Source organism: Eumetopias jubatus, unplaced genomic scaffold, assembly GCF_037043125.1.
Source record: "Eumetopias jubatus isolate StellerSeaLion01/CBP00866 unplaced genomic scaffold, mEumJub1_p1.0 scaffold_15, whole genome shotgun sequence".
Classification (NCBI taxonomy): domain Eukaryota; kingdom Metazoa; phylum Chordata; class Mammalia; order Carnivora; family Otariidae; genus Eumetopias; species Eumetopias jubatus.
In genome coordinates, this window is record NW_028274821.1 from 45,200,402 (window position 1) to 45,225,134 (window position 24,733).

Below are 24,733 nucleotides of genomic sequence, written 5' to 3' on the forward strand. Positions count from 1 at the left end.
TTCATTTCTCTCACAGTTAATGTAAATATACTTTATGCCAAGTACTACATTTAAAGGGACTTAAAGGGAGTTAATTTAGGATAAGTTAGACATCTTGCTTTAATACTATGTCTGAATTAGGTATAAAGAGTTGGTCTATGGTTAGGTGTGAGTTAAAATGAAACATCCTTTTGTACATATATTGTTGATGTATTTGTGGTCTATAAAACATGGAAAATTTCAGAATGAAGTTTTTAGTTCAGATGTTACCAGTTCATGTACAGTCTCCCAAATCCTAGAGGTAACCTGAAGTGTTCCTTAATTTCATATAGTACACGTTTCTCTCAATGTCTGAAGGGAAATTAGCATATATGTATTTGCTATTACCAGCTTAATAAAAGCCAGTTTTTATAATGGGAGAATTTGGTTACTAAATCTTTAAATCTCATATTCACCAGAATTTTTGTCCCCCAGGCTAGCTGGAAAAGAAGAAACTTCCCATCTCAGAAAAACAAGGGACTGTATTTTCAAATACATCTTCTGAGTCTAATGGAAATAGAGCTCATAAGAAAACATAATGGGCCAGGGCATTTTTATTTAAAACACATCCCAGCAGAGGGATCTTTAGTGCAGGGTACACAGTGGTAGTCTGACATATCTGGAAGGTTCTGTGGTTTCTGGGAGTATATATAGTTGTTTTTTTTTTTAAGAGTTATTTGAGAGAGCACGCACGTGTGCACAAGCAGGGAAGGGGGAGAGGGAGAGGGAGAATCTCAAGCAGGTCCTGTGCTGAGCTCGGAGCCCGACCTGGGGCTTGATTTCACAATCCAGATGACATCATGACCTGAGCCAGGTGCTCAACCAACTGAGCCACCCAGGTACGCCATGGGAGTATATATATAGTTTGATTAAAGCTCAGCAGGTGGTTTTGATACGTACTCTTTTCCACCTAAATCAGAATGAAAATCGGGAGTAGAAAACATGACTGTCAATCTGTTGGGTAAGAAAGTCTGTGATCTTTATCAGACTATGTTGCCTACAGTGACATATGTCTTTTTGAGGTGTCAGTCAGTGAAAGAATCAAAGACTGTGGTGAGGGAGGGTAGAGTGGAAATCTTGGCAGGAAATACCTATGGTATCTTAAACATTTTCAGCAGGGAGAAAGGTGGAAAGACTATCACTTTTCAAGAATGCCATTGAAGGACTGACAAGCTCTAAATGGTTGAAACCCTTTTATTCATCAAGCATATGAGTGCCTTTTATGTGAAGGGTAACTAATTAGCCATCATATTATATAAATATGAATGATCCCCACTTTTTTTTAAAGGAAGTTTTTTTGTTTTTTTTCAAGATTTTATTTATTTATTTGACAGAGAGACAGTGAGAGGGGGAACACAAGCAGAGGGAGTGGGAGAGGGAGAAGCAGGCTCCCCGCCGAGCAAGGAGCCCAATGCGGGGCACGATCCCAGGACCCTGGGATCACGACCTGAGCCGAAGGCAGATGCCCAACGACTGAGCCACCCAGGCGCCTCCCCCCTTTTTAAGATTTTATTCATTTATTTGACAGAGACACAGTGAGAGAGGGAACACAAGCAGGGGAATGGGAGAGGCAGAAGCAGGCCTCCTGCCGAGCAGGGAGCCCATGAGGGGCTCAATCCCAGGGCCCTGGGATCATGATCTGAGCCGAAGGCAGATGCTTAACAACTGAAGGCACCCCTGATCACCACTTCTAAGGGATTTCTAGTCTATTAGGAAACATGTGCTTGCCAGTAAAGTTACAGTGCAGGATAAAGTGCTTCTGTAGGTGAATGTTGAGGGCATCACATGGCACTGAGTAGGAAGCCAGTCATGAAAGTAAAACTGAAATGCTTAATTTAGAGTCAAATTTTACATTACATTCCTCTCTTTTCCTTCTCACTTTTATCCCCACCCTAATGGATTTTAATAAATACCATAATGTTTTTTTCCTTAATTTTCTTTTTGTAAGTAATCTCTACTCCCAGTATGGGGCTTGAACTCTTGAACCAGAGATCAAGAGTTGCATGCTCTACCAACTGAGCTAGCCAAGTGTCCCAAATACCATAATGTTTTATTTATTCTCTTTCTAGGAAATAAAAACAGCTCATAAGTTGGCGAAGAGATGTTACACAAATCCACCACAATGGGCCAAGTGTCTCTTCAGTCATTGTTACAGCTTATGGTTTATTTGTCTCCCAGCCTATGTTAGAGTTTCTCACCCTAAGGTCAGAGCACTTCAGCAGGCATATGATGTACTCATTAAGATGAGGAAAACAGATGTGGATCCACTAGATGAGGCAAGTATAACAAATTGTCATTACTAGGATAAATTTTATTTTTGTATTTTTAAGGGAATTTAGGTCTCAGTTGCTTTAAAGTATTCTCAAGTATTTTCATTAAGCAGGAAAGGTTAAATATTACTCTATTCCATGGAGCTAATACTTACCATTTATTTTAAAATATATTTATTTAAAAATTACTGCTTTGGAATGAAGCAGAGACTGCCTTAGGTCAGATAGTTTGCACTTGATAAATACAAAATAATACTGACTTCATTTTATTCATTCTATTTATTTTTTTAAGAGAGGGAGAGAGTGGGGAGGGGCAGAGGGAGAGGGAGAGAGAGAATCTTAAGCAGGCTCCATGCCCAGCTCCATCTCACAACCCTAAGATTGTGACCTGAGCTGAAATCAGGAGTTGGACGCTTAACCAACTGAACCACCCCGGCGCCCCTACTTCATTTTATTCTTAGTATAACTTTATTATGAAGCAAATGGGGAATAGGCTATTAGTAAGTGGCTCTCCACTTAGGCCCTTTGTTCTAGGGTGAGTTATATAACCTGCCTGTGTCTCAGATTATGTATCTGAAAATGTAGATCCAGACTTCTCAACCTTGGCACTATTGGCATTTTGGCCCACATAATTATTTACTGTGGGCCTGTCCTGGACATGGTAGTATGTTTAGCAGCACCTCTGGCTTCTGTACGCTAGATGCCAGTAGCAGTCCCCCTTCTGTGTGGCATTCAGAAATGTCTACACACATTGCCCCACTGATGTAGATAATTATAGTTGGTACCATCTTTATAAGGTTAACTTGAGGGTTAAATCAGTTAATGTACAGTGTGCTAGAATAGTACCTGGCTTACCGGGTAAGCACTTAGTGATTGATATGCTAAAGGTGTTACAGGCACTCTCTCTTAAGCTTTAGAGCCATCCTAAGAGATCTGTAGTGATACTATCCAGTTAATGGTTGAGGAAACTGAATCACTTATTTAGCCTTTTTCTTGGCTAGTTTTCCCTCTTAAAAATAACTTTTGGTGTTAAAATAACTATAAATGATCTTTAGAATCAGATTAGAATTTAAAATGAAATTGAAATAAAAACTGAGTAATGGGTATCTGAGGGGAAAGAACACAGGGATAGAAGAGAAACGGTTTTGAAGAGGGGCGCATTATAGGCTTCAGCAGTAATTATATATTTTTTTCTTAAAATAAAAAAGATCTTAAATGAATATAGCATGTATAATATGAAGATTTGATAATATTTGTGAGTATACTAAAACTGATTTTCTCTAAGTATTAACTATGTTATGAAAGCTTTAAAAATAAAATTATAAAACAAGTACTAAAATATCCATTCTCATATTTGATTACATTTTTTCTCTCATCCAGTGTTTATAAAACTATTTGGAAATTAAAAGTACTTGATCTAAATCAGTGTTTCGTACCTTATGCATTTTAGTGTTTTAAAAAATTTGTTCTAATACAGTTTTCTATCTGAGATGTGTTTTAAGATGTCTTTTAACTTGTGAAAGGCATAAAATATTTTTAAAGTGTTTTAAAGTATGCTCTGTGAAGGTATTTTTATAAAGTGTTTGAAAGTATGCTAATGAATTATATTACCGTACTCTAAATTCAGGGCACAGTACTTGATTAAATTTGTTTGATAAGTTACAAGTTCATAGTACATATCATAAATCCTGAAAAGTATTTTCCTCTCTAGGTATTAAAGTTCAGGGGTAGTCTTTGGTACAAGGAATTACATTCTCTCATTTCTAACATACAGCAATTATGACTAGTAAGCTAAAAAAATTTTTTAGAGTATTTCCCCAATAAACACTGTGATAGGAAGCTTAAAATTTGGAGCTTAATTTGTTGTATTCCTACTTCTAACAAGTTATTTTGACAGATTTTTAGTCTCCTGAAGTCATTACATCACAACTGGAAGATAGAAATGTTTATTTTAAGACTTAAGAATGCATATTTTCTAAGTGTATTCTGTGCATCTTATCTGTTTATTGATTATATAGAGAGTAGCATATTAAAGTTTTCACAGTATTTTCATGTACATTCTTTCCTTTGGTATTTCCAGCAAGTCTGTGAGGCAGTTTATATATTAGCTACATTTTACAAAGAAAATAATTTGAAACTTAGATGAAATGACACACACGTAAGACTGCCTAATAAGTAAGTGGTCTTGATTTTTAGGTCTACTTCATTAGAACCTACTGTCTCATTCATATGCTTAATGTTCTAATTTGACAGCTCTTTGTTCTGCATGTTATGTTTGTAAAAGGTGTAATAACCTAGATTTTAAAATAAAACTCTTCAAAGACCCAGAAATAGCATATGCCACATAGACTAAAGTTAAAATGCATAATGCATTTTGTTTTTAATACTACTTAACTGAATTTTTAATGAAAATGAAATATTTGTATCAAACTTATTCCTACATTTTTTTATCAGTCTGTTCATATGATATTGTTGTACATTGCTGAGTAACAAACCACCCCAGAACTTAGTGGCTTAAGACAACAATTTTATTAAATCTGGCCTTTATTTAGAACCCAGGAAGGATTCTGGGTGATTTTTCTGCTCCACATTGCATTAACTGGAATCAGTTGGTCATAATCATTGCTAACTGATCTGGTCTGGTGGGCCCAAGATAGCTTAACTCCAATGCCAACCAGGTACCTTGGCAAGGGGGAGTGTAATGCTGGGCTCAGGTGGGCCCCTCTCCCTCCATGTAGGCTCAGGACCTCTCTCTGTGGTACTTGGGCTTTGTCCATGATAGCTTAGGGCTTTGTTTCAAGGGAGAGGGAGTGGAAACTGGCAGTTTCTTAAGGCTTAAGCCAGGAAACTAGTACAGTGTCTCTTTAGTCAAATTCTGTTGGTCATGCAGCCTTAGACGCCCTTCTCTCTCAGTTCAGGGGGAGGGACATAGACCCAGTGGAAGGAGTAGCAAAGAGTGAGTGGCCATCCTTTATCTACCACAGATATCCAAAAGATATGTTGTAGGCAACAAAATACTGCAATTGAAAAATTACATCTTTGGCATTATTACTATTTCTTTAGTTTGGTGACTGGCCCTTATACAGGTAAAACTGGGAGGTTGGGGAGCACTTTGCAGACTTCAGAATAAATTCATTGCCTAGAATGTTTTTAGAAAATTCAGATTAATCCCAATTTGACATAGAAAGTGAGTTACTTCTTTATGGCCCACAGAATCTTAAGGGTTGATAGGATTTGAAGATACTTTAGTACAACCTGAACCTAAAGCTGAGATCCTCTGTAGCAAGTCTGTAGCATATGAGATCTTCCCTATGCTTGAATGGAGTCTAATGTTTAGGAAGTGTGTGTGTTTCTGGTTGAGCTCAGTTCCTACCTCCATAGAGCTTTTTTGGAATTGTACAGACTGTTTACTCCCTCTTTGATCTGACAACTCTTCAGATATTTGAAGAACCCTCGTGTGCCACATTCTCTTTCATCCCTTCACACATCTTCACTGGTTCCTTCAGTTGTCCCTGATTCATGTAGTCATTTATAGAGTTGCTCTCACAGTTTCTAACCTCCTGTTTCTAAATTACATTCTCCATTTCTGGCTTCCAAGTATTCATCTTTATGACCCTCGGCCTTTTCATGTCTCTTTTTCTATTTCATTTCTTCTGTTCTCTTGACTAAAATATCCTTTCTGAAATCTTTTTACTTTTCCCTTTAGTTGAGAGCAACCTGGCTTTACAGTACCTTTTTGTTAACCAACTCTGTCATAAACAGAGCACATTTTACGGGACCCGAGAAGAGTATCTTCTGTCTGTGTATTTCCTTATTCTCAGACTAAGCTGTAAGCAAGTCAGTGGCCGTACCATCACTACTCCTGTTAGCTGGCTTACCTCTTTGCTGGGAGCCCGTGAGATACCTATTTATTCTCCGTGATTTCTACTGTAGTCTTCTAATGTGTGAGATTCTAACTCCGTCTTCTAACTTCACTTGTCCTCTTGTGATCAAATCTAGCCCTCCTCAGTAAACACATATTCTCAGAAAGCCCTTTGCTAATAATAGTATTTTATTTATTTATTTATTTAAAAGATTTTATTTATTTATTTGAGTGAGAGAGAATGAGAGAGAGTGCGAGAAGGAAGAAGGTCAGAGGGAGAAGCAGACTCCCTGCTGAGCAGGGAGCCCGATGTGGGACTTGATCCCAGGACTCCAGGATCATGACCTGAGCCGGAGGCAGTCGCTTAACCAACTGAGCCACCCAGGCACCCCGCTAATAATAGTATTTTAAAGTTTCTTTTTTTCCCATAACTTTATTTTTTAAATTTTTATTTATTTTTTTAAATTTTATTTTATTATGTTAATCACCATACATTACATCATTAGTTTTTGATGTAGTGTTCCATGATTCATTGCTTTGGTATAACACCCAGTGCTCCACGCAGTACGTGCCCTCCTTAATACCCATCACCGGGCTAACCCATCCCCCCACCCCCCTCCCCTCTAGAACCCTCAGTTTGTTTCTCAGAGTCCATAGTCTCTCATGGTTCATCTCTCCCTCCGATTCCCCCCCCTTCATTTTTCCCTTCCTTCTCCTAATGTCGTCCCTGCTATTCCTTATGTTCCACAAATAAGTGAAACCATATGATAATTGACTTTCTCTGCTTGACTTATTTCACTTAGCATCATCTCCTCCAGTCCCATCCATGTTGATGTAAAAGTTGGGTATTCATCCTTTCTGATGGCTGAGTAATATTCCATTGTATATATGGACCACATCTTCTTTATCCATTCGTCTGTTGAAGGGCATCTCAGCTCTTTCCACAGTTTGGCTATTGCGGACATTGCTGCTATGAACATTGGGGTGCATATGGCCCTTCTTTTCACTACATCTGTGTCTTTGGGGTAAATACCCAGTAGTGCAATTGCTGGGTCATAGGGTAGCTCTATTTTTAATTTTTTGAGGCACCTCCACACTGTTTTCCAAAGTGGCTGTACCCACTTGCATTCCCACCAACAGTGTAAGAGGGTTCCCCTTTCTCCACAGCCTCTCCAACATTTGTTGTTTCTTGCCCTGTCCATTTTTGCCATTCTAACTGGTGTAAGGTGGTATCTCAATATGGTTTATCCTCTGATATCTGCCTGCAGAATCACGGCTCCCTGCTTCGTACCTCGAAACCAGCCGCCCGCGATATTCTGTTGTAGAGATCAGATCGATCTTCTTACGTCTCAGGCTGATTTTGTGGGTGTTCAGAGTGGTCTGGTAGATAGCCAGCTCAATTCCGGGGACCAGTTGGAATAGGGTCCCCTACTCCTCTGCCATCCTTTTTCCCCTGTCTCTCTCTTTTTTTTTTTTTTAAGATTTTTTATTTATTTGAGAGAGAGAGAGAGAGAGAGCACAAGCAGGGGGAGGGGCAGAGAGAGAGAGAGAGAAGCAGGCTCCCCGCTGAGCAGGAAGCCCGGCTTGGGGCTCGATCCCAGGACTCCGTAAACCGAAGCAGACGCTTAGCCAACTGAGCCACTCAGGCGCCCCTAAAGTTTCTTCTCATACTTTTCTAAGACATGGGTTTACAAAAATCTTTGTTACATAGACATCCTGGAGATGTCTTTAATTCCTTTGGCACAGAATATAGAACATGATTTGGGAGAGAGTTATTTTAATCATATTAGATTTAAAAAATGAATTCCTTCTCAAATTACGGGGAATAATAGTCATTCTCTTTGGTAAACTTAGTTGCTGAAACAAATGGCACACATGCACATAGGTCTTACGTGATATAGTTAAGGCTGGTATTTTCATTAATGAATAGGTTTTTAAAATAATTTACCAAGACTCAGAACAAAGGATAAAATAGTGTTAATGACTTTAAGAAGAAGAATTGAATAATTTAAAAATTTCTACAGGTCATAGACTAATTAACTGCTCATGCTTTGATGTTATTTTTTGTTAGGTGTGCTATCGAGTAGTCATGCAGCTCTGTGGACTTTGGGGTCATCCTGTTTTGGCAGTGAGAGTCTTATTTGAAATGAAAACTGCTAAGATAAAGCCAAATGCTATTACTTATGGTTATTATAATAAGGTAAGTGGGATTGACTTTGGACAACCTATGCTGCTTATTAAGATGGACACATTTTTGTACCTTTTATTATTCATGAAACTTCTTTTAGAGTTTTGAGCTGTAGTTCGTTATGTATGTATTATGTATGTATGTATTTCTTTAAAAACTCAAGTATTCCTTATAATCATTTTTAATCATTATTTTACCTGTAGGTAGTTTTGGAGAGCCCGTGGCCTAGCAGTACCCGCAGTGGTATCTTCTTATGGACGAAGGTACGGAATGTGGTACGTGGCTTGGCACAATTTAGGCAGCCGCTTAAAAAGACCGTGCAAAAGTCACAGGTCTCCTCAATATCAGGTAATACATGTGGTTGGAAAGATACCCTCTTGCTGAACCATAAGCTTTATATAGGCATGCGAGTGTTTAATTGTATGAAGTAGAAAACATAAATGAAATTCTGGTTGATATTTTCCTATACAACTAAAGATAGAGATTACATTAGTCCCAGATTATTTTCCCCCCACAGATTTAGAAAGTGTTCTGCAACTGTAAATGAATTGTGAGGCATTCGTGTTTAGTTTCAGAGATGATCAGTGCATGAGTTATTGACCTGCTGTTGTCCTTATCTTTAGCTCCTCAGAATGCCACGGGTGGCGGTGATGGGGATGCGGTGAGCCACGGTAGCATGGGTAGTTCTAATGATGCTAACAGTGGGGAGCACACAGTCTTCATCAGAGATTCAATCAGGCTTGATTCCACTGATAATCACTTTAGCACAGGTACTAAAAATCTGGATTTTACTAACCCTTCACTTACTCTCTTGTTAAGTCTTTCCCTTTTTAAAAAGCTTTTACCTTCCTTTTTTAAGAGTTTGTGCAATGAGTACTTTATATAAATAAGGGAAGAAATTACACCTTCAATTGCAGATCCCTTCTTTTTATTTCCTAAAGTATATAAAATTAACTCTGGAGTGCTGTGCAGAAGGCTCTAGCATGGTGCTCCTTTGTATTTGGTTCATCATTAATTTGTGAAAGTATATGAAATAACTGTAGGAATGATAAACTGAGGAACTGGAATGTAGTGATACAACTTGCAGATCTTTTTTTCATTAAGTGGAAAATAGTAAAAAAATTTGAGATTATGAATATTAAAGCGGGAAGAAAATAAGCCACATACCATGAGAAAGAGTATTCTCTTTGCATAGTCATTATTTTAAGTGACACTTTTTTAAAATCTGAGGAACTTCGGAAGCGACTTTTACATACAAAGCTACAGGCATACCCTCTGTCCTGTGAAGTTAGAAATACGCGTAATTCGAGTAGCACATTGAGCAAACATATGTGTGTTGCACATCCTTCTTTTTGTGTTGTTTTTCTTTTTTTGTTGTTGTTATTGTTAATATCTCAAGCTTTTCTTTAAAAAGAATCCTAATTCCTGTGCTTCACTTGATGAACTTGTCTCAATGACTGAAGTTTCCTTTTTTCTGCTCTTTGTTGCTCTGCTTTTTGCTCTGTGCTGTTTCTTGGTGCTGCATTTGTCCTTGGCTGTCATGGTGTGGGGTGCAGACAGACTTGTATGACGTGAAGCTATGGATACACGTGTGCATTAATTCTACCCTTGAATGTTAACCACTTCAGGTAATTTCCCATTTATTAGGTTAAATTTTGCTGACATGCAAGGGTGGGGGAGAGACCTTTGTTGTGTTTAAAGTATTGTTACAGGTGGAAAACAGTTTCAGTTTTCTTGACTTTTTCTTATTCAGATAAGTGTAATCATATATGTACCACTGCAAATATCCAGCTGACATTTCACTCTCATTTTGCAAAGCATATTTGTCATCTTATTTGAAAATACAGTGTGCCTTGGTATAATTCTTCCACTGGGGTTTGTTTGTAGCATCATTGTATCCAGTAGTTTTATGGGGATTAAAGATTTCAGCGTTCCAGCTGTTGAGATGGTTTTGCTTGCTAAAACTAATCTGCTAAGTTCTTGTGCTAAAAATTACCCCATAATTACAGAACCATGTATAAATCATTGAAAGTCAACATAGAGCTGTAAGTTACAATCCTGTTTGTAAATTAACTTTCTTTCAGCAGTGGGAATTTTTATATGACTTTGATTTTAAAGTTGCCTTATTTTATTTCTTCCTGTATTTGTTCCTAAAACTTGTAAGAAGAAATGGATTTCATTTATGAAAAAAAGGAATAATTTTGTGATATGAAACAATTTCACCAGAATAATTACAATTTTTAAAATAGTAATAGATAAGTCCTGTCCTTATTCTTCTAAGGTTATCTCCTTTAATGAAAAAAGAAACAGTCTCCTAGTAATTCTGGGTAATTGGCATAAAGATTCCAGGAGTTGGGGAAGGAACTTCAGATCCCTTTTCCGTACATATCTTTAAAGTTACGTTTCAAATGGCTGAAGCCCCGGTGCTGAACCTAAAGTGATCATGGGTCCTTGTAGAGTTTCTGGTGGAGACTTCCAGCCCAGGTTCTTAGGTTGCTCTTTCTTTGAGGATTCTCTTGGGGAATCTTCCACTTGATGCCTGATATGGGGTCACTTAGCTTGTTGGGGGACATACCTTGGTGTAATCAGTCAGCTTAGCCCCCAGACTTTGTGTCCATTTCATGGCAGCATCATGCCTTACCAGACTTTCTGAGGGGCCAATAAAAAACTGGCAAATTAATCATTCTAATGAGGGTATATAAAGGAGCCTAGTTTTTTTCTTAAATTGCAAACCCAAAGTTTGAGTGGCAGTATAACACGCAGCAGAAGGGAGAAGGCACTACCCGTTAACTCTTGAACAACCTGGGTTTGAACGGCACAGGTCCACTTCCACGCCATGTTTTTTCAATAAATACAGTACTGTAAATGTATTTCCTCTTCCTTATGATTTTTGTTTTCCCCTGTTTTTAAAAAAAATTTAAATTTGAGTATGGTTTATACGTGATGTTACATTAGTTTCAGTCTACAGCATAGTGATTCCACTTCTCTATCCCTTATGCTGTGCTCACCACAGTGTAGCGACCATCTGTCACCATACAACACTACTACAATACTTGATGATTTTTTAATAACATTTCTTTTCTCTAGCTTCCTTTACTGTAAGAATACAGTATATAATACATAGAATACAAGATATGTGTTAATCGACTGTTTGTTATCGGTAAGGCTGCCAGTCAACAGTAGACTATGAGTTCAGCTTTGGGGGAGTGAAGAGTTGGGCCTGGATTTTCGATTGTGCGGGGTGGAAGGACCAGTGTTTGAGGGTCAACCGTGTGTTCCTGTTTCATGTTTCACAGACATCCTCTTTAAGGATTCTCTAGGAACTTAGTTTCAGGTAGGCCTCGTTTAGTCCTCAGTCTTCATTTGTATTTTAAATGTTAGAACTCGAAAGTCAAATAGACTTGTTTAAAACTTTATTTTGAAATTATTTCAAACTTACGAAAATGGTGCAAGTATAGTACAGAGAACACTTGAATAATGTCTGTCTAGATTCACTCTTTTAGTTTGCCACACTTGCTTTATCGTTTTGTTTCTGTACACACATAAACACATTATTTTTCTGAATCGTATGACAGCAGGTTGCATACATCTTGCCCTTTTACCTTTTAATACTTCAGTGGTATTTTTCTCTGATAAAACCATGGTATAGTTAACCAAATTCAGGAAAATATCGATATATTACTTTAATCTGTAGTCTACATTCCAGTTTTGTCAATTGCTGTAATGTCCTTTGTGGGACTCCAGCTCCCTCTCTTTGGTCTCCTTTAACCTGGCACAGTTCCTTACCCTTTCTTTGTCTTTCATGACCTCAACCTTTTTGAAGAATTATTCCAGTTATTTTGTGGAATGTTCCTTAGTTTGAGTTTGTCTGATGTTTCCTTGTGATTAGATTGGGCGTACATCGATAGCTCTACTACAAAAGTGATTGTCACATCCCCACAGACAGTGTCTGTCTGCCTCTCATTGGTGATACTAATTTTGATCACCCGGACTTAGTATTTGGTTTCTCCTCGTTATCATTACTGCCCCTACTGAGAGGAGACTCTGAGACTATGCAGTAATACCCTCTTTCTCATCATACTTTCTCTTTTAAATTTAGCATCCATTGATGATTCTTGCCTTAACCAGTCTTTACTATAAAGTAGTGATATTTGGGCGCCTGGGTGGCTCAGTTGGTTAAGCATCTGACTCTGATTTCTGCTCATGTCCTGATCTCAGGGTCGTGAGATTAAGTCCTGTGTTGGGCTCTGTGCTCAGCATGGAGTCCTCTTGAGATTCTCCCTCTCCTTTTGCCCCTCCCCCTATACTTGTGCTCTCTCTCAAATAAATAAATCTTTCCTCCATCCACATTTATAGGATGGTATTCCATGTTTTTTGGTTTAATCATTTTACTCATACATACCCTGATTGTTTTTGAACACTTCCTTTTAGTACAACAAAATGTTCCTGGCTCATTCTTGTAGCTTTTCTGCCTGAGATCTGAAATCAGCCATTTCTTCGAGGATCCCAGGTTCCTTTCAATGGGCAGTAGATTCTAGAAGCCAAGATCTGGGCTCTCGGTATGCTTACACTACAGGGTATTACTGCTTCTAGAATTTTTCAGCAGAGCTGGAAAATATGTATATATGAGGGGGGAAAAAAAGAAATATGTATGTTTTAGAAATACCTCCATTTTTTTTTAAGCTTTATTTGTTTATTTGAGGGTGGGGAGGGGCAGAGGGAGAGGGAGAGAGAATCTCAAGCAGACTCCCTGCTGAGTGTGGAGCTCAACACAGGGCTTGATCTCAACGACCTGAGATCATGACCTGAGCCAAAACCAAGTTGGACGCTTAACCAACTGAGCCACCCAGGTGCCCCACCCAGGTGCCCTAGAAATACTTCCATTTTCAAATCAACACTACAGGTTTTTCTTTGTCTTGCTTCATTTCATTTTTAAAAAAATCTCTCTTCTTCCACAGTAAGTATCTTGGCTCCCAATATCCATCATTATGTTTACTCATTTGCTCAGTCCTGCAGTATATATAAAATAATTTCAGAATTGCTACGTCTATTATTCTGGGAGAAACAAACTTTTTAAGGAGTTCAGGATTTGTTTATTACGACCCCCCTCCCCCGCCAGGCTTACGATGTATTGAAAAGTTTCTTGGATTAGTCCTCTTCCCCTCTCCCTGTTCCCCCATCCTTTCAATATGGTTATTCATGTGAAATGCAGTTGGTCCCATTTGTTTCTTTTAGCATTCAGTTTTAGTCCTGACCCTCCTCCCAGTTTTGTTGATTTAATTTTTTTGAATATGTAGAAATTGATGTATTTCCAAAAATAAAAACAATACAATGAGCCATATTTAGAAAAGTTTCCTCTCTCTTTATCCCTTCCATCCTATTTCCCCCCACCCCTTGTAGTTAACCAGTTTTATTGTTTTCTGGTGTTTTATTTTTTCATTTCTTTTTGCAAAAGTAAACAGATACATGCTTGTTTTATTTCCTCCTCTTTCTTTCACAAAAGGTAGCATTCTTTAGATATACTCCAAAAGAAACTTTTCAGAACGTCTTGTCCAAATCTGTTAATTTGCGGATGAGGAAACTAAGGTTCAGTACTCCAAATTTTTTAGTATTTGATGTTCCTGTTGTTCCTGTTCTTTGCTTCTTGTCATTTGTTTACCATGTTCTGTGTGCTTTGTGAGCTTTCTTGTCTTCCTTTTCTGTAAGTTTAATTGTATAAATCAATGGAATTTTCTTCTGACATTTATAGCTAGACTATGAATATATGAAAACATTCACCTGTAAGCCTGCATTCTTTTTCAACAGGTGGTCAGTCTGACCAAGGCTATGGATCTAAGGATGAACTTATAAAGGATGATGCAGACATTCATGTACCTGAAGAACAAGCAGCAAGAGAAGTGATAACTAAAGTGCAAACAGAAGGTTAAGTACTGGTATTTACTTGCTTTACTTAGAAAAATACTGTATTAATTTTTTTTAAGTTTATAATTTTTTTTTTTAATAATCTCTACACCCAACATGGGGCTCGAACTCACGGCCCCAAGATCAAAAGTCGAATGTTCTTCCGGGTGAGCCAGCCAGGCGCCCCTGTACTGATTAAGTCTGATTTGGTAATTCTGATGATAATTTCTAGAAAGAAATGTAAGGTCTGGGCTTATAAGATACTATATAATGTGATATATGGAGAAAATGAGTAGTTTCTGAATTTTAGAAGGTAAGAGATCTTTAGAGACGAGAGGTCGGCCCTCAATTTTGTAGGACACTGCAATCCACTGAGGTATTCATTTGCTAAAAGCAAAGAGCTATTTTGTGATAGAACCAGGACTAAACTTTGAGTCATCAAACTTGTGTTCCAGTGCTTGTTTTATTTTAAAATGCTCTTTCACTAGAAGTCCTTCAGATATCTAAGTAGGTATTTTTCATTGGTCGATCAGATATAGTGTCTGTGGTTTTCCTGTGGGTTTGTTTTTTTTTTTTTTTTTAATGGGACTCATTGAGGTAGATATGATTTATAGTAATCATTTTATGGAAATGTGGAGGAATATTCTGGCTTTATGGTAATAAGATGTTCTTCCTATCCTTTTACACAAAAGTACACTTTTCTTTAATGATGTCACTTAATTTATGCTCCAGAGTTAGCAGAAGCAAGCCTCTCTCCTACTTTATAAGTGATGGGAGTATAACTGGAGGCCAAAACCTTTAATTTATTCTCAGGAATGCTCAAGTCAGGATTATTGATGCTAAAATAAAGCATTTATTTCCGTCAATACTGGCAACATTTATGGCATAAAGTAAATGAGACACAATAAATTAGTAATAAAATAGTCATGTGTTCACTCCCACTTGGGGAAAAAGTATTTTAAAAAGTATAAAAATCAATATATGGTTTCTGTTCAATTTTAGTAAAAGTAGGAATAACATCCAAATATTTTTTTCTCAGAGGTGTGTGATGTCTCTGCTGTTGTGGCAAAACATTCACAACCTAGTGCTGAGCCCCAGAGTCCTACTGAGCCCCCCGCATGGGGCAGCAGTATTGTGAAAGTTCCATCTGGGGTGTTTGACCTCGGTGGCAGGAGCAGCAGCACAGGTGGGTCTTCACATACTGATGGCTAAATGGTTAAAATTGTTTGTTTGTATTTATTTATTTAAAGATTTTATTTTTTGACAGAGAGGGAACACAAGCAGGGGGAGTGGGAGAGGGAGAAGCAGCCTCCCACTTGATGACTGAGCCACCCAGGCGCCCAAGTTAAAATAGTTTTTAATGACATTAAATTGATGACTTAACTGTGATGACCATGCTAAAGAGCCAGAAGTTTGAATCCTACACGTGGGTTAAGAAGTTGTTATTTAAGGGCGCCTGGGTGGCTCAGTGGGTTAAGTGTCTGCCTTTGGCTCAGGTCATGATCTCAGGGTCCTGGGATGGAGCCCCACGTCGGTCTCCCTGCTCCATGGGGAGCCTGCTTCTCCCTCTGACCCTCCCCCTTCTCGTGTGCACTCTTTCTCACTCTCTCTCTCTCTGAAATAAATAAATAAATTCTTAAAAAAAAAAGTTGTTATTTATCATATTTGGTGTTTCAAAGGGAGGGGTGTTTATTGTGTTTGATTGTTACTGGGAATACCTTTGCTTGTTGTAGTGACTCTTCTCCATTTGGTCCATCTGTCTCAGGGTAGATAATGAGAGAGGGCCTCCCATACTCATAAAGGACAGAGAGGCACTGGTGTTACTGAATTCCAGGGGGGCTTTTGTGTGGCAGTGGAAAGGCAGTGGAAGGAAAAGATTCATACCACTGTGCTGTACTGCAGAAAAATGCCCCTGCGTCTTTAATTTGGCCAGTTTTTATAGGCACCCTGAGCCACTTATTTGTGATTAAATATTTGTAATGAATAACTCCTCTGTGTGTCACTCCCTTGAATTTGAGTTTACTCCTTTCAGTTGTGTTTTAGGCCTCCCAAGTACCCTTCAGACATGCATCTAAGTCTGTGATTTCAAAGGACAAAGAGATTGGCCTGTGTCTTTTGCCCTTTTTTAGTAGTAGCTATAATTCACTTCTCTAAAGTCAACTGTCTTAAGTGTATCTGTAGTATGACTTATAGAAATTAATTTGCTCAGCTTCTTAAATCCATGTAGGAATACTCTTTGTTCTAAAACTCTCTCCTTTTAAAATTTACTGATACCAAATTCAGTTTGTTTGTTTGTTTTGGGGAGCAGGTAGTATTCAAGAGGTTGGAGGAAAAGGTTTTTGGAAAAATAATTGATATATATGTTCTGTATCCTATTTTCCCAACCTGTTGCTAGCAGGTTCAAAAAAGAAAAAGGAGGAGGGCAGAGTTTTCTTCATCAAAGGTTTATAATCTTCTCAGAATATTGACATGGACAAGATCTGGGGTCTGGTGTGTTTCCTTCCCTCTTTACTCATTGTGTGTCCATGTTATGTCTTGATGTGGGAAGATTTATTCTAATAAGAAAGGAAGAGGTAGTAGTGGGGCTTTTGCCAATATATCAAAGGGTCAGATTTGTTTTAAAATTGAAAAAAAATGTGCCACTAAATTCCTGGAAATACTCTGAGAACCAGTAAATTTGCTAAGATCTGTTTCTCAAATACTGGTAAAAGTTTGCAGAGCAGGCACAAATTTTGGAGTTGTAAAATAGGCTAATTTAATTGTCCTAAAAACTGTGAAATATCTCTTAAGTGCTTATTCTGTTTAATTGGTGTGATTATGATTATTATTTGGTGCCAATTTGGAAGCTTAAAAAGAACCTTGAAATTAATTTGGAAGATAAAACGACTTTATTAAAGACAGCTTTTCCCTCAAATCTCCTAGGTCATTATGCTTTTTAAAAAACAAATGAGAATCCTAAATAGGAATTCGGTAGACTTAAGTTCTGATAATGATTCAAATAGGAAATAGCTTTTGGTCTTGGAATGGGAAAAAATTGCATAGTAGCAAGGAGTAAAAGACTACTTGCTTGTTGTGATGAGCACCAGGCGTTGTATGTAAGTGATGAATCACTAAATTCTATGCCTGAAACTAATATTACACTGTATGTTAACTAACTGGAATTTAAAGAAAAACTAAACAAACAAATAAACAAACCCGCCCCCAAAAAACTACTTCCCCCTACAACTACTGGCATAATTTTGTTCCACTTGATCAAACAGGACTGAACTCGGTGAGAGATCTGGGATCATGTCTGTTATATTCCTAGCACCTTATATGGTGACTGCAAGTAGACATTCGAGTATTTGTTGAAGGAATGAATATATGTGAAAAGTTTGGAGCTATTCAGATTTTATCAGCCTTCTTGGAATTTGCCAAGTCTAAGGACTCCATTCTAGATTCTTTTACTTTGGAGAATTATTTTACTTTGGAGCAGTAAGGCTTCGGTTTTAGCAAATATATAATTCCTCCATGATTATGAATTTACTTTGTGCGGAGTAGATTCCTGGCAAATATTTGTTGAATTAGATATATGAAAGCCAGAAGGGAAGAGATTTTGTAAACTTTTTAGGTCAGTTATTTAACACAAAATATATTTCTTAAATTGAATGTAGAACTTTTCAACTATAAGATGTATTTATAGATCTATATTTGATAAATGCGATAAATTTTAGTGAACAGTACAGGCATCTGCAGCATATATTGCGTGACTTGTAAATTGTGTATGTGTAGAGGGTGAAAGGCAGGTTATACATTACAGTGTTATCTCTGGGAGGCAGGATTGAATGGAGTTTTTTTGCTGGTTCTTTTTCCTGTATACTTTCTTTGTACCTTCTAAACTCTGAATCTTGGGGCACCTGGGTGGCTCAGTTGGTTAAGTGACTGCCTTTCACTCAGGTCATGATTCTGGAGTCCCAGGATCGAGTCCAGCATCGGGCTGGGCTCCCTGCATAGCAGGGAGTCTGCTTCTCCCTCTGACCCTCCCCCGTCTCATGCTCTCTCTCTCTCTACTCATTCTCTCTCTCAAATAAATAAAATCTTTTAAAAAAATAAACTCTGAATCTTTTACTCTGAGTATGTGTTCCTTTTCAAAAATCAGAAAAGAGACATTTTTCTAGAAGTTATATCAGAAAATAGAGTTTCATTTCTAATATTGTACTTTTCCTTTAGGTAGTACAGCAGACGTGCCATTTGCTACTCAAGATCCAGTTGAAGATGCAGTCTTTGGTGAAGTTACTAATCTCAAGAAGAATAGTGATAGAGGAGATAGAAGACAAAAGCATTTTCCAGAGAGGAGTTGTAGTTTCAGTTCTGAAAGTCGAGCAGGAATGTTGCTCAAGAAGAGCAGCTTGGATTTGAATTCGAGTGAAGTGGCTATTATGATGGGAGCGGATGCCAAGATTCTCACAGCAGCACTGACCTGTCCTAAGACCTCTCAACTCCGAGTTGCAAGCACCCATAGCTTTGAGAGTGTTAGTTGTCATCTAGTTGATGCTAGGACTCGTGTGTCTGAGAGCACTTGGGATTCAGAGCACAGATCTTCTCCGGTGTTAGAGATGCTTGAGGAAAGCCAAGAGCTCCTGGAACCTGTGGTTGATGACAGTGTAGCTCAAACTCCTATGGAAAAGGATGCATGTGACAGTCTACAAAGTGATGGTAACGGAGACCTGAAAGTAGGATCCAGAGATCTAATAAATAAGAGAAGTAGTTTATATGGTGTTGTTAAAGCTGTCGAGAGGGAGGATGTTGAAACTGGACTAGATCCTTTGTCTCTTTTAGCCACTGAATGTACAGGAGAAAAAACTGCAGATCCTGAAAATAAGGTGTCTTCTCCAGTTATTTCCCGTAATCTGGCTGATGAAATCGAAAGCTATATGAACCTAAAGAGCCCCCTGGGTAGCAAGTCTTCCAGTATGGAATTACACGGAGAGGGAAGCAGAGAGTCTGGCCTGACCAGTGCCTTTACTCACCCTTTGGAGAGGAGTGCAAGCCTACCTTTAGAGCATGGTCCAGCAGCACAGGAAGATCCCGAAAGTGAAAAGAGCTCCCCTGCAGAAGCCAGCTCTAAAACTTTCGCCGGGCGTTTCAAGCAGCAGACTCCCTCTCGTGGTCCTAAAGAACGCTCGACTTTATCGGCCCTGGTGCGCTCTTCACCACATGGCTCATTGGGTTCTGTGGTAAATTCTTTGTCAGGGCTAAAGCTAGATCATATACTCTCAGGGCCCAAGATAGAGGTCCTGAAATCTGGTATGAAACAAGCGGCAACAGTAGCCAGTAAGATGTGGGTAGCCGTAGCGTCTGCCTACAGCTACTCGGATGACGAGGTAAGAATGTTTTATGCGCGTGGGTCTGATACGGGAATGTTTCTAGTATTTTTTTATATGTAAATTATTCTTTAGAGATTTCAGCTAACTTTGGTTTTTTATATTTTAAGACTTTATGCATATCCTGTTTCTTGAAATGAACATCAATGTACGGAAATTAATAATAAAGAAATAGAATGTCAGGACTATATAATTTTTGACTCATAAATGAGTCATAAATGAGTCTGAATAACACATTAAGTTTATTTCTTTGAAAGTACTAATGATTAGTACTTTTAACAATAATGCCATATTATATTTGCATAGCATTTCACTTTTTTAAAATAACTTTTATCTATGTTATCTCTTTAATATATATGGAATCACTCTACAACTTAATCCATAGATTTCATACTGCATAACAACAGTTGCTAATTCTTTTAAAAATTATTGAAAAAAGAGGGGCGCCTGGGTGGCTCAGTCGTTAAGCATCTGCCTTCGGCTCAGGTCATGATCCCAGGGTCCTGGGTTCGAGTCCCTCATCGGGCTCCCTGCTCAGTGGGGAGTCTGCTTCTCCCTCTCCCACTCCCCCTGCTTGTGTTCCCTCTCTCTCTCTCTGTCTCTCCATCAAATAAATAAATAAAATCTTTAAAAAAAAGTTATTGAAAAGAGAATCATTAGACCTTTCTATGAAATAGAAAGGGAGGAATTTTGCTTACTTGTTTTATAGAAAAAATTTAATTGAAATTTCACCTTTGTGTTCAAAGAATTATATAGTACTTAGGTACTTTAGTGGTAAAGGCAGACACATAAATGTTCACTATTATTATTGTAATACTATGCCATAGGTACTGTCATAAGCTGTATATCTATTTTGATACATGATTTTCATAGCAACCCCATGCCTTGGTACTATTGTTATCGCCATTTTATAGATTGAGGTACCTGAGATTCAGAGAGGTTAATTAATTACCCCAGGTCCACACAACTAATGAGTGGCAGAACTAGAATTTGAACTCTGGGACTACCTCTAAAGTCCATGCTTTTAGACCACTATAGTAGCAGAGAAGGAAGCAGTATCTTAGAAGGGGCTCTGATAGGGGGATGTTCAAAAAGAGCAAAGTAGATGATATCTAAGTTAGGTTCTGATGGATAAATTTTAAAATTTTGGGTTAGTCAAAGTGATAAGGTGGTGCAAGGTATATCTGAGAGAATAATGTGAAAAAGCATGGAGGCATGCTTTTTCACATTAGGAAATAGAATCCATTTCATAAATAGGAAGTTAGAGACATAGGAAATGAAATCGGACAAATAAGATATATATGCTATTTGAAAAAAAACTTTATAAGCAAACTAATAATTAAAAGTACAATATTGGGGGGGCGGTGCCTGAGTGGCTCAGGTGGTTAAGTGTCCAACTCTTGATTTCGACTCCGGTCATGATTTCGGGGTCGTGAGATCGAGCCCTGCATCGGGCTCTGCGCTGAGTGTGGAGCCTGCTTGGGATTCTCTTTCCTTTTCCCTCTGCTTCTCCCCCTCCCTCCCTCTCTTTCTCTCTCTCCCTCCATCTCTTAAAAAAAAAAAAATTGAGTTCTATAAGACAGAGTTGCATTTTGTTGCATTTAAAAGAGCTTACAAGATCAGTGAAGGAAAGACCAAATAAGCTAGCTTCAAAAGTATGTTAACCTAGCATTATGTTAAAGTAAACTGAGTGAGCCGTTTTATTTTTGAATTTTTATCTAACAGTGTTAATAAGAATAGTAAAAAAACACCTTTCTACAGAGTACTTTGGACTTGCAATATATGACTGTAAACTTCAGGTAGTCACATATCTTAATCTTTTTCTTCTTCTCATTGCTATAGCCCTGGTACTAGTGCCCAACAAAGCGAATAGGTTATACCTAATAAATATTTTCAAATGAAGGAATGAATATAAAGTCTATAAAAATGTTCATAACTTTTATCCAGAATTTAATCTAAGGAAATAATTAGGGATATGTATAAAAATAACTTAAAGGAATTCATCAGTGTAACACATAAAATTGAAAGCATTCTGTATGTTTAAGCAATAGAGATTTACTAAATGCATTGCAGTACATCAGTAAACTGGACTGGGTTGCAGGGGTTTAAATAATGTAGAAGATTTAATGACATGAAAATACACTACATGCGAATAGGTTAAAAAACAATATCCTGTTTTGTAAAAGTATATATATATGTGTGTTTTTTTTTTAAGATTTTATTTATTCATTTGTGAGAGAGACAGAGAACAAGCAGAGGGAGAGGGAGAAGCAGACTCCCTGCTGAGCAAGGAGCCTGATGTGGGACTCGATCCCAGGACCCTGGTATCGTGACCTGAGCCGAAGGCAGACGCTTAACCATCTGAGCCACCCAGGCGCCCTATATATGTGTGTTTTAAAATGACTAGAAGGATATACATTTAAGATTTTGATTGTATTTTGTGGGTGTTGGTCATATAAGTGCTTTTATTTCCTGTTTTGCATATCTGTTTAATTTTTCTATCACTTAACATGGTTTTATAACAAGACACAAGTCTTCTTTATTTTTTTTAAAGATTTTATTTATTTATTTGACAGAGACACAGCGAGAGAGGGAACACGAGCAGGGGGAGTGGGAGAGGGAGAAGCAGGCTTCCCGCTGAGCAGGGAGCCCGATGCGGGGCTCGATCCCAGGACCCTGGGATCATGACCTGAGCCGAAGGCAGATGCTTAACTGACTGAGCCACCCAGGCGCCCCAACATGAGTCTTCTTTAAAGTAGAAATCAAAAAGGAAACTGCTTATTGAAATGTTTTCTATCTAAACTAAAGCATCAGCAGTCATTGAGTTCAGAACTATAGTGTTTGGAACTTTATTCTTATTTTATGTCTCTAATATTGCTGGTGGTGGTTCTGAAAATCATATTGTCAGCTGAAATTCTCACAGCAACTTTGTTTTAAAGGCCTTCTCTTACCCATATTTTTCAGATGATATAATTAAAAGTAGTTAAGTAATTACCGCAAGGTCACATACCTACTGCGTGATGGGGAGCCAAGACCACAGTCTGCCTGTCTGACTTTATAGCCCCTGCTGTCCTCATGCTGGGGCGCCTGATTGCATAGGAGACACTGAGCTTCCTAGAGTTCCTTCATTTTATGATACTGATTACTGGGAGACCCCCCAACATTCACCAGGGGTGAAACAAAATCTTAAAGTATTGTAGGTCATTGTTTGAATATCTTAAGAGTATGGAAACGAAATTCCAAATAATATGGAGAACAGTTCAAGAATGGTTTTGAAAACTATGGGGATGACAATTAATTTCAGGATTCTAGAGAAGTTTAATTCTGAAAAGAGCAGCGTGACTATATTCTCATTGGAGAAGATATTATTTATGTATGTGGGGTTTTATTCTTTTCAATTAAAGGAGGAAACTAACAGAGATTACAGCTTCCCAGCTGGCCTCGAAGACCATATTTTGGGGGAGAATGTGTCACCTAACATGAATATTTCAGGGTTGGTTCCCAGTGAACTCACCCAGAGCAGCACAAGCCTTGGCAGTAGCAGCAGCAGCGGGGATGTGGGAAAACTGCAGTACTCAACAGGTATGGGAGGGGCTCATCCGTATGCGCACACCTTTCCCTCCCCTACCTCATGCACAATAAGCCCCATCTGTTGAGATGAGCGGGGAGGTTTTTAATAGAGCCACACCATACTATCACTTATTTTATATGATCTCTTAAGTATTACAGTCACCCTAGTTGCATTGGTTTTCAGACTTCAGTGTGTGTCCAAATCACATGGAGAATTTATTTAAAAATAGAGGCAAATGTCCAGACTCTAGGCTAAAACTTTTGAGACTGAATTTGTGGGATTGGGACCTTGGGAATATATATTTTTAACCAGCTCTCTGGATAAATCAAATGTATACCAGAGTTTGAGAATCCCTGGGCTGTGTCTCTGAAATTTCTTAGTGCTGTGTTATTTTAAGAAATTTTAATTCTATTTATTTTTTCCAACATTCTGTTATGAAAAATTTCTAATGTCCTGAATAGTTGAAAGAATCATATAATGAACGATCATATATTCTCCACTTAGATTTAACTATTGTTAACTTTAGATATATACTACAGAGATTTTTATACTGAACGGTTTGAAAATAAATTGCAGACTTCATGATACTCCCCCTAAATACTTTAGTATGCATTTCCAAAGAATAAGGACATTCTCATATAATGTGTTATATTTACTTCTCTTTAGGTGAACCTCCATTTCCAAGAAGCATAAAAGGGCAGGACTGTGAAAAATCAGACCATGCTTCTTCTCAAAACACCAGCATGTCTAGCATCTATCAGAATTGTGCAATGGAGGTAAAAGTTCTATATTCAGCACATGATAAAATGGTTGTAAACATGTTTATTTCAGAATGGCACTTAACAGAATTCTGTGATACCCTTGTAGAAAGACTAGTAAATCATCTTGTTGAATTTGCTTCATGTCTTATGTAAGTAAGGCAATTAACTGGTAGTTTTATCTGTAAAGTGATTGAACTGTTAATTCTAAATTTGATCAACAAAATAAAATTACGTGTCTCAAGAGGTTGGCCTATTAAGATTACTTTTCACTGTGGAGGTTCTCAGTGTCTGCACTTTTCTACTCTTAGGTTTTGATGTCAAGTTGTTCACAGTGCAGAGCTTGTGGAGCTTTAGTTTATGATGAAGAAATTATGGCTGGATGGACGGCAGATGATTCAAATTTGAATACAACCTGTCCATTCTGTAAAAGCAACTTCTTGCCTCTTCTCAATATAGAATTTAAAGACTTGAGAGGCTCTGCAAGGTTAGTATTGTAAAAAGCTCCCTTAAGAGGTGAGTGCCCTCCCAGAAGGCATGACTCCTGGGGCAAGAGTGAAATAGTCATGGCACACTCCAGCTGTCCCTTTCCTCTCTCTCCTTCACTCAGTACTGGAGTAGAAAATACTGGTACTATAGGAGACTACTTTTTCAGTTTATTTAACACACAGGTATCAGTAGTAGTAATCCTTGGAGCCAAACTTCATAGAGCATTCAGAACTTTAATGTTTATCATTATTTTAAGCTTACTTTCTCAGTGACTTTTTTTTTAAGATTTTATTTATTCATTTGAGACACAGAT

General features: G+C 38.0%; 1 protein-coding gene across 4 annotated transcripts in view; it reads left to right on the forward strand.

The window, feature by feature from the left end:
• DENND4C (DENN domain containing 4C) overlaps positions 1-24,733 on the forward strand; it is a 136,891-nt gene that overhangs the window by 84,868 nt on the left and 27,290 nt on the right. For 3 of the 4 annotated variants that reach the window (XM_028107238.2, XM_088019019.1, XM_088019020.1), the window contains 10 exons: positions 2,088-2,294; positions 8,222-8,350; positions 8,542-8,686; positions 8,962-9,108; positions 14,144-14,260; positions 15,279-15,425; positions 18,449-19,602; positions 23,007-23,184; positions 23,840-23,949; positions 24,243-24,418. In XM_028107238.2, the coding sequence (XP_027963039.1) occupies positions 2,088-2,294; positions 8,222-8,350; positions 8,542-8,686; positions 8,962-9,108; positions 14,144-14,260; positions 15,279-15,425; positions 18,449-19,602; positions 23,007-23,184; positions 23,840-23,949; positions 24,243-24,418 (2,510 nt within the window). The remainder of the gene's footprint in view (positions 1-2,087; positions 2,295-8,221; positions 8,351-8,541; positions 8,687-8,961; positions 9,109-14,143; positions 14,261-15,278; positions 15,426-18,448; positions 19,603-23,006; positions 23,185-23,839; positions 23,950-24,242; positions 24,419-24,733) is intronic. The other variant, XM_028107241.2, reaches the window with a different exon arrangement.